This window comes from Furipterus horrens, unplaced genomic scaffold (assembly GCF_987537825.1).
Source record: "Furipterus horrens unplaced genomic scaffold, mFurHor1.1.pri manual_scaffold_10, whole genome shotgun sequence".
Lineage (NCBI taxonomy): Eukaryota > Metazoa > Chordata > Mammalia > Chiroptera > Furipteridae > Furipterus > Furipterus horrens.
Genome location: NW_028327180.1, coordinates 47822128 through 47831905, shown reverse-complemented (window position 1 = coordinate 47831905; position 9778 = coordinate 47822128). Strand labels below are relative to the sequence as shown.

General features: G+C 55.9%; 2 protein-coding genes across 2 annotated transcripts; one reads left to right on the top strand and one right to left on the bottom strand.

Moving 5' to 3' along the window:
* The first annotated feature begins 1247 nt into the window (after nt 1–1247).
* Nucleotides 1248–6288, top strand: RAB3A (RAB3A, member RAS oncogene family). The gene is made up of 5 exons (XM_090289975.1): nt 1248–1389; nt 2489–2716; nt 3754–3872; nt 4473–4597; nt 5487–6288. The coding sequence occupies exons 2-5, from the start codon at nt 2489–2491 to the stop codon at nt 5675–5677; spliced, it is 663 nt and encodes a 220-aa protein (XP_090146101.1). The 5' UTR covers nt 1248–1389; the 3' UTR covers nt 5678–6288.
* Nucleotides 6289–6338: 50 nt separating this feature from the next.
* MPV17L2 (MPV17 mitochondrial inner membrane protein like 2) lies at nt 6339–9392 on the bottom strand. The gene is made up of 4 exons (XM_090289976.1): nt 9093–9392; nt 8269–8439; nt 7403–7479; nt 6339–7282 (listed from the first exon to the last, which is right to left on the bottom strand). The coding sequence occupies exons 1-4, from the start codon at nt 9277–9279 to the stop codon at nt 7097–7099; spliced, it is 621 nt and encodes a 206-aa protein (XP_090146102.1). The 5' UTR covers nt 9280–9392; the 3' UTR covers nt 6339–7096.
* Nucleotides 9393–9778: the final 386 nt, after the last annotated feature.

Genomic DNA, 9778 nt, shown 5'->3' with positions numbered 1-9778 from the left:
CTGGTCTCTCAGCACCTCCGCAGTAGGAGAGTTTTTTATAAATAGGATGAGCCCCATCCCCATCCCCGCCTCCTGGGGAGCAACCTGAGGAGATCAGGATTTTCCTGGGGCCACACGCCTCCTGCTGGGTCTGGGGGCCGGAAGTTGGGGACAGGGAACTGGAATGGGGGCCAGGGTCTCTTTCTCTCGGCCCCCTCAATTCTGACTCCCCCCTCCCCAAGATTGGGAGGTGGGGACGATACAGCATCTCAGCTTCCAAAGTCTCCATTCTGAGTCTTGTTTTCCCAAGATTAAGGGAGGGGGTCTCTCCGGCTCTGTCTTTAACTCAGGAACCAAGGAAGGGTGAAGTCTCTTCCAGCTCCGTGTCTTTAGCCTCACTCTTACCCTCCCTGTTCCCGAGTCTTTTATCGCAGGCTTTGCGGGTTTAAGGGACAGGCAGTTTCTCTGCCCTATTTCTGCCTTTTCTTCGAATTTTTCTCCGGAAAATGGGGCGCAGGCATGGGAGCTGTTGTCGGAGCGTCCCTCAGCCCCCCTTCCTTCTTTTCTGGGAGTTAGTGGGGAGGCGTAACTCTCTTGTTCTCTATTTCTGCTTTCATCTCAGAAACAGGGTGGTGCATCTACCAGTCCAGCCCACTTTGGGGGTCTTACATGTCAGAAAATGGACGGGGTCTCTCTCGACTTCTAATTCCGCTTTTTTTCCTTTTGTACTTCTTTTGAACCCCATAAATAGGGGGTATGGAGCAGCTCTTGACCTCTGTTCCTCTTTTCTGAAATTGCGGCTAGGGAGCGTTTGACGATTAGTCACACCATTCTCGCCTGGGTGGGGGCCGCCAGAGAGGCCCACCTAGTGTGAGCTGTGGAGGGGAACAGGAACACCCCCTGAGGGTCCCAGCTCAGCCAAGCCCTCATCTGGTCCCCTACGACTCGGGAGCCCCCACTGGACAGAATGGGGAAGACAGTCATCTATAATTGGCTACTCGGCCTGTCGCTCAAATGCTTAAACCAGTGAGAGGTTGCCACTCAGACCCGCCTCCACGACACTTACGAGAGGCGGAGCCGGCAGGTGATCCCTCCCTTCCTAAACGTTTTCGCCCGCTACTGGGTGCACACACTGGGCTCCACCCCATTTGTGCGTCAATCAGCGCGGGAGCCCCGCCCCTCCTAGCTCTGCGGGCATCAGTGGGCCACATCTTCCAGTGCGGCTCCGCCCCACGATGGCGTCACTGCCATATCTGCATGTGAGGCCCCACCCCTCCCTTTGCAGGACGTCACCGCAGACTGCAGGGGCTGGAGCCGCTGCCGCGCAGCCCCACATCAGAGCTCTAGGGGCTCGTCACCGCCGCTGCCAAAAAAGTCGCCGTCGTTAAGGTCGCATCTGTGCAGGGCAAGGTGAGCTCCTGGGCGGCCCAGTGCACTCCCGCTCAAAGCACCTAAGTAACCTTAATTTGGCTGAGAGGCTGGCGGGGGTGGGGTGACGAGGATGGCGGGGATTAAATGTAGGGAGGATGCGGCCGTCGCGAACTTGGGGAGGAGACTGCCCTCATCTGCCCGACCCTCATCCTCCTCCACCCCCGCCTTTGCGGCGGAGGGGGAGGGGAGGCGAGTACCTTGCGGGAAGCTGTGCGTGCGCGTGCGCGGGGTATGAACACGCGTGTGCGCGCCCATTTGTGTCGGCGGGTCTGTGTGTACCCTTGTCTGTGGACCTGGGTATGCCCGTGTGACTCAGCGGGGGTCCTGACCCAAGTGTGTCTTTGCTGCACGCTTGTTGAGAGATGCATGGATTGTGCGTGTGCGTGCATGGCCGTGTGCATACATACACAGGGATGCGTGCCCGTGAGGGTTACGTACACACACCTGCATAGGTGGAGGGCGCCGTGTGCACGTGTGGGTTTGTACCTTTGCATATGCATGTCGGTGTGCAGACAGGTGTCTGCGCGCGTCTCTGTTCTGTGTCCGAGTGTGTTCAAACCTCATGGGCACGCGCGTTTACGGGTGTGTACACGTGAGTGTGTGCACGGTCTACCCCTATTACATTGTGCAGTTGCCTCAGCTTGAACTCCCCCAGCCTGGGCGTGAGGAGGGAAGAGGGGCTGTAGATGTGTGTCCCTGCGGACTGTCCACGTGTGCTAGAGTTGGGTTCTGAGGAACATAAATGATTGATTGATGGGCGGGCGGGGCCGGCTGCGGTCACCCCCTCCCGAAGCAGCCATAGGGTTTAGGGTTACAACCTGACCTGGGGCACAGACTTGGTGGAGGGGCTGCAGGGGTGTCCCCATCCCGGTTTCTCAGCTCCTCCCTGAAATTCTCCCCTCCCCCTCTCCGCCCTTTCCTTTCAAGGTCACAGCGGGCCCTGTGCCCTGAGCTCCACAGTTAGTACTAGGGCTTCTGGTTGTGCGTTAGTTCCTCTCTGTGGCTCTGGTGTTTTCTCCATCCTGAGTCTGGGGATGGCAGGAAACCCCTCACAATAGCCTGCACCCCGCACCCCCAGATGGCGTCAGCCACAGACTCGCGCTATGGACAGAAGGAGTCCTCGGACCAGAACTTCGACTACATGTTCAAGATCCTCATCATTGGTAACAGCAGCGTGGGCAAGACGTCCTTCCTCTTCCGTTATGCAGACGACTCCTTCACGCCTGCCTTTGTCAGCACTGTGGGCATAGACTTCAAGGTCAAGACCATCTACCGCAATGACAAGAGGATCAAGCTGCAGATCTGGGTGGGTCTAGTTGGGGGACTCCCAGCTTCACCACGCTCCCTTACTGGAAAAGCAGTCCCAGCTTTACCCATCTCATTCATTCATACAAACGGCATTTACCATGTGCCCACTGTGTACCAAAGGTACAGAAGAGAAAGCCCCTGCTCCTCCATCGGAGCCTAATTGGTGCTCTCCAGGGCTGGGGGAGGAGCCAATGCTGGGTTCTTTCCTATACCTGATATCTGCAGGAGCATCACTGGGCTTGGTGCCTCAATTTCCTCACCTGCAAGTTCTTCCATGTGAGTCTCTGAGGTTTCATTGGATGTTGGTCCCCAACCTCATTACCTGGGACAGGCACAGTCACTTCCCCCATGGTCACTTGACTGCCTCCCACAACACTATGAAGGCCTGAAGGAACCTATTAGCTCCCAGGGCTCCCACCTCACTCAGGGTAAACTCCACACCCTACATCCCTCCCCTGGCCTAGGAGACCCTGCCTGGTCAGTCCCACATTAGCATCTTTGGCCTGGCTGTGCCCTCTGCCTGGGTTGTCCTTCCCCTGATTGTCACATGGCTCCCTCCCTAACTTCCTTCAAGTTTTTAAAGCCTGCCCCAGCCCACACTGCCCATCACTGTCAGGCTTTATTTTCCTCCTCAATCCTTATAGCTGACATAGGATACATTTTATTCCTTTTCATGCTTTTATTGTCTGTTTCCTGCACTGAACTGTCAGATCCACAAGGGCAGTGATTTTCGTCAACAGTTTTTGGTTACAGTTGTGTCTCTACAGCCCGGTGTGGTTTATGGCACAGGGCAGTGCCCTCTACATGTGTATTGATGAATGATGGAGTGATTCTGAAGGTAGTGGACTCTGTAGGATGTTTGATCACCATATTCTTGGTACAGGTGGCTGGCTGGTGCTCCCTTGCCCCCTCTGCCTCTGGGCAAGCCCCTACTTTTCTCTGGGTCTTGAAGGAACTGGCTAAGATCTCAGAGCTCATTTCCACCGAGGATCTCACATCTGGGTCCTCTTTGACCCCCCGTCTTTTCTTTCCCAGGACACAGCAGGGCAAGAGCGGTACCGAACCATCACTACAGCTTACTACCGTGGGGCCATGGGCTTCATCCTCATGTATGACATCACCAACGAGGAGTCCTTCAACGCTGTGCAGGACTGGTGAGCACACACTCAGCCCCTCTCAGACTGTCTTCTGAGCTGGGTTGGTACAAAGCCTAGGCTGCAGGCTGATGAGGGAGCCCCAGCCTCCTGGTAGATGTGTAAATAACAATATTGAGACCCAGACCTGCTGTCAGTCTATAATCATTAAAACACAGCATCACCAGCTCAAAATAATGGGAAAAAAGGATTTCAGGTGGAAAATGAAACTAAACATATAGAAAAAAAAAAATCGCGAGGCATGAACAACAGAAAATATGAGGACAGTTTGCATAGGTTAGAGGATATAAACATTTACATTTCTGCCCAGAAGTAACGATAAATATTAAGAAAGTTTCTGATTTTACTAAGGAGAAATCCTCTCTGAGGGCAGGGATCAGGGAAGGGTGGGAGAGGCTGCTAGAAGGAAAGATTTTGAAAATAAGAGAAGTCCTGAAGCAGACACCCAGAGATAGCAGTGTTTCTAGCAGGACTGAGGCTGGAGGAGAAACTGAACTGGCCAGGTTCAAGGAATAATGGGGAGCTGGGGGGCTGGAATGGGCTGAGGGAGTGGAACTCAGATCCTCCAAGCTCTAAACCGCCCATTACCGTGTCTTCCAGGTCAACCCAGATCAAGACCTACTCGTGGGATAATGCCCAGGTGCTGCTGGTGGGGAACAAGTGTGACATGGAGGATGAGCGGGTGGTGTCGTCGGAACGCGGACGACAGCTGGCTGACCACCTTGGTGAGTGCCCAGAGGGGTTGGACACCTACAGGCTAGAAGAGGGACACAGAGGTCCTGAGAGGGGAGGGGACACACCCAAGGTCTTATAGCAAAGCCAGGATGGGGTCTAGATTTGAATGCAGACAATTCACGCTTTCTGCAAACTGGCCTTGATCCAGGAGCCATGTGAGGTGGATCTTGATAGGTCTGTAGTTCACTATGCAGGAAGTTACTGATTCATTCTGACACCCTCACTGCCCAGCCTCATACTGGGTGTTACTGGGCTCCCAAGAGGCCTCCAGCTTTGTGGGAGAGAGGGACCAGGGCTGGGGAAGTCCAGCGGGGGAATGCCTCAAAGGTGGTGTTGAGGAGGGGGAACATCGCATCTGGGGCTTGAAGAAACAGTGATCCTTCAGGCAGAGGAAACAACTTGGGGAAGGCCAGAGGTGGGAGAAATCCTATGCATTTTGGCAAATACTTTTACACAGCTGCAACATAAGGGTCATTGGGATGAAATGTGGCCAATCATGCAGGACCGGACCACATGATGAAGAGCTGCGACTCTTCTGAGGGCAATAGGGAGCCACAGAAAAAGTGTGAGCAGAGGCAGGCATGGCTGGATTTGAGTGTCAGATGCCACCAGGAACAGTGTATAGAGCTGGGCCGGGTGGTGAGAACAGGGGAATGAGTCTTGCCAGGGTCTTGGGGACCATGCGAAGGGGACATTTTAGGGCAAAGAAAGGAGTGCAGGAAATACAGGGCTGACCCAGGTCAATGTTACTTCCCCATGGGACTTGCCAGTGCCTTTACGGTTTGCTGGGCACTGGGAACCTTCAGCATTTCTGGCCTCAGAGAAGTGTCTCTGGGAGGGATCGCCCAGAGTCTTCACTCCTCCCTTCCCTGACCACAGGGTTTGAGTTCTTTGAGGCAAGTGCCAAGGACAACATTAATGTCAAGCAGACCTTTGAGCGCCTGGTAGACGTCATCTGCGAGAAGATGTCCGAGTCACTGGACACAGCTGACCCTGCTGTCACAGGCGCCAAGCAGGGCCCACAGCTCACAGACCAGCAGGCACCCCCGCACCAGGACTGCGCCTGCTGAGAGCTGGCCCACCCATCCCTGCCCTGCCCACCCCCCTCAACCACAGACCCCTCCTGATCATGGGCACAAGACCCCTGCCCCAACTTAGCCCGTCACCCTTATTTATTATTGTAGCTATTTATTTATTGGAGATGTCCCCTGGGGGCTTGGCACCCCCCTCCCCATGTCCCACCCTGTACATATAGCCCTGTCTGCTCTGCCGTGGCTTGTTGTGGCCCTGCGAACTCACCACTCACCCTCTTCTCCAGACCCTACCTTTTTAAAAATTCACCCCATCAATAGTTCTAGGTTTTGAAGAGGGGGCCAGATGCACCTGAGGGCAGGGTGACTGGGTGATGGGAGGTAGCCAGGCCTGCCAGCTCCTTGGTGGGTCAAGGCCACAGTGGGGTCTCAGCATGGACCACAGGGTGGGTCAGAGCCCCTGCAATGGCCCACCTGGCTCCTAGCCCCCGAGTTTTACCTTTTCTTGGAGAGGGGGCTGCTGTGGTTTCCACTCTGAGAACACCCCCCTCCACACACAAACAGACCTGTCTGATGTCATGAGTGTCAAATGTGCCCCTAGGAGATGTCATAACAACACTACACACACCCAATAAAACAAATGGACGATGCTGTGTCTATGAGTGCTGCTTGCCAGCGCTGGCTGCGGTCATCCACGAGATTTTCAATTACAGAGAGTTTAATGAAGTTTCCACAGTGCATGACCAGAACATGACACTGGTGCCACCTGGCCCCACCTAAGGCTCCAGATCCTGGGGGCCAGTTCCAGGCTAGGCCCTGCTCAGAGCAGGCAGGCGATGTCCCCCCTCTTTTCCAGGACTCAGAACCCAGCCTACAGTAGTGTTGAGGGGTTGGGGCTTGGGACTGGCTAGGTGGCTGGGGCTGAGTGCTGAGGATGGGACATCCTGGTCACAGAGGCTCCCAGTGAGAAGGGATGACTGTACATTTCCATGGCTGTGTTCCAGATAGGAAAATGAGGCCTGGTAGTGGGCTTGAAAGGGGCAGCCCAACTAGGTGCCTAGGAGTGAGGGGGTGGGGCTGGAACTTGGTCCAGGACCCTGGCCTGCTGCGGGCCCATTCCCCTTCCTTCCCAGGTGGGTGGTCAGCTGGAAGTCAGTCTGCATGGTGCCAATCATGCTGGTGGCATCAGGGGGCCTGGGATCTGTCCATACAAGAGGGTTTGGTCACATGCCACATTCATCCCTTCAGGCTTCTCACCAAGCCCTCCACCTGTCTGGGGTCAGCCTCAACGAAAAGATGCAGCAGGCACCTGGCCGGGTCCTATTAGACAGTTGAGAGGGGCTCAGCCTTCGTCCTGCTGGCGATCAGCTCCCTGCCTGCCTGGTCACCATGGGGTGTGGTGTGTCAAGGGCACAGGTTACCCTCACCCTGGAGGGGAGCTGTACTGACATTTGGGGCTCACATGTGTGGCCCCCGCGGAGTCTCCTGGGTGTCTGGTCTGCCCAGTGTGTTCACCCGGTACTTCAGGTAGGACAGGTATGTGTCCCAGCCCAGTGTCAGGCCATTGATATAGGTGACTCGGAACTGGGGGGGCACAAAGAGGAAGTTCACCAGCTGTGCAGCAGGCCACACGCACCAATCAGCCTGTGGGGAGGGAAAGAGTGGTGAGGGGGGGTGGCCAGGAAGCTATGAGGGGTGGGGTGGGACAGAAGTAAGGAGAAGGAGAATGAACAGGATGGGTGGGGCCTGGGATGATATGCCCACCTTGTAGAATTCCCAGAACTTGTCCTGCAGCTCCTGGCAACACTCTTCCAGGGACTGGCCCTCTAGGCTGCCAAGACCTGGGAAGGAAATGAGTGTCAGAGGCTGGGGAGTCCCACTGATGGAGCCAGGGGGGCAGGACCCCTGAGGGACAGAGTGTGCCAGGCAGAGGGACCTGACATTTGAAAGCCTTGCAGTGGGAAGGATGGTATAGTAGGGTGTTAGATGTGGGAAAACAACACAGATCAAATGGGTCCCAGTGAGGGGGAGAGGTCCATCCAAAGGATGAGACACCCTTCCTGATGCTGAAGCTTTTTTTTTTTTTAATTCATTTTTTTATTGTTATATTGCAATTGTCCCAATTTTTCCCACTTTGACCTCCTCCACCCATCCCACCCTGAAGCTGTTTATTACCTGTCTGTCACAGATGAGGAAATTAAGCCTGGAGGGTGGGGAACAGGTGAGGACTTTCTTCCCAGAGGCAAGGGCTGGGGTGACTGCACTCCATCAAACCCCAGTCTCAGCTCCTCTTTGGCTGTTCCTCTGCCTGCTGGCTCCTTCAAATCTGAACTGAGTTCCTCTCTGACAACCCCTCCCAACCACTGCCGCCCCCCAGCCCCCCAGCCCTGGGCAGCCCCATCAGACACTGTCCTCATCCCTCCTACACTTAGTACCATTGTTTGTGATTCTACCATTCACACCTGTCCCCACTAGGTCTGTCCTGTCACCACTGTGACCCAGCCTCCAGTCCAGGACCACCCACACAGGAGGTGCATCAGAAATGTGCCTCTGCATCCTTAACCCAAGGCTGGCTCTGCTCCTCCCGACCTATGAGGGTTTGCAAAGCTCAAGCTCATGGGGCTCCTTACCCAAGAAGTACCAGACACCCAGCATGGGAGAGGCCACCAGCTGGTCGACGAGGACCTTCCTGAGGACGTTTGGAAGCCCACGGAGGCCGGACGCAGGAAGCAGGCGGTCCAGCCAGAGATACCAGTAGTGTAGGAAGGGGCCCATGCTGCAGCCCACAGCAAACATGCTTGCTGAGGGCAGTCCAAGAGGGGTGGGGGGCACATCAGTCCCTGAAAGCCCCCAATCCACTCCCTGCCTGGGTAAGCCCAATGTCCTTCCAGAGCCCGCCCAGATATTGTATTACCGCCCTGTCAGGCACCATTCTAGGGGTTACTTTCACATCTCACTTCATCCCTTTACCACCCGCTGCGAGGAGGTTCCACCATAGCCCGGATTTCCAGAGGAGGAAACTGAAGCACAGCCGGGAGGGAGCTTTGGGGCCAGGACGCAATCCCAGGCAGTCGGGGTCCAGGTGTCGCGCGCCCTTGACTACCCCGGTGCAACTTCCCAAGCTTAGTGCTCAATCCCTCAGTGCAGGAGAGAGGGAAGTGGATGAGAGGGTGGGCGGGGAGGAGACCCCAAGGGTGGGAATGGACAGAAATTCCAGTTATGGAAGGAGACTGAGAGGAAAGGGAGACCCGAAGTGAGAGGGAACGGAGAAGCCCAAGTGGGAGGGGAGACCCAGGTAGGGGCTGTTAGGTTCTAGGGTGCATGCAGAGATCAAGCGGGATTTAGGCCACGGATTAGGGGTTACGGTCCGCGGGTCTGATCCAGGGGTTTCCGAATCTGAGGCGCGGGTCAAAGATTCCCTGGGGGAGAAGGTCGACAGCACCGGTTTCCTCACCTGAGCGCCGTGGGTTGAATCTCTGGCCTGGTCGGGCGCGGATCTCCCAGGACTGGCGTGCGCCGTCCCCAGCCGCCATGAGAACGCCACAACCCAGTGTGTTGGTAACGAGCAGCGCACGGCCTTGGAACATAGGCTGACCCGCTGCCCACAGGCCGCGCAGCCAGCGCCACCCACCTGATACCATCGTGCGTGGGGACCCAGGAAGCGAGGCGCCGGGCCACCTGCCTGTGCCGACCAATCATCTGTCTGGGACGCACCCCGGACGCTCAACCACAACCAAGCGCTGACAGCTCGATGCTCCACTTTGCCCGCCCCGAGAGATCTTAGCCAATAAAAGACCGACATCCCATCCCTTGGCCAATCGATGAATGAACGAAGTCACGCATAGCCTTATGGACCAATCACAAGTAACCATCACCCCCACCACGCAGGCTAGTTGCTGACGTCTGACTCGTGTTTCCTAGTCCCTTTCTGCACCGGCCTATGGGTAATTATCGCCGTATTCTTAGTTTAGCTTAGTCCTGCACTAGCCAATCTCAGGCCACCGTTACGCCTGTCGTCCCGCCTCCCGCGTTAAAACGGTCCATTTTAGGCAGTTACCACGTGCGACGCTCTAGCCGCCTTCCAGATTCCCAGAATCCCAGATTTTCGCGGCATTCCTGAGAGGGAATTCAGAAGTGTGG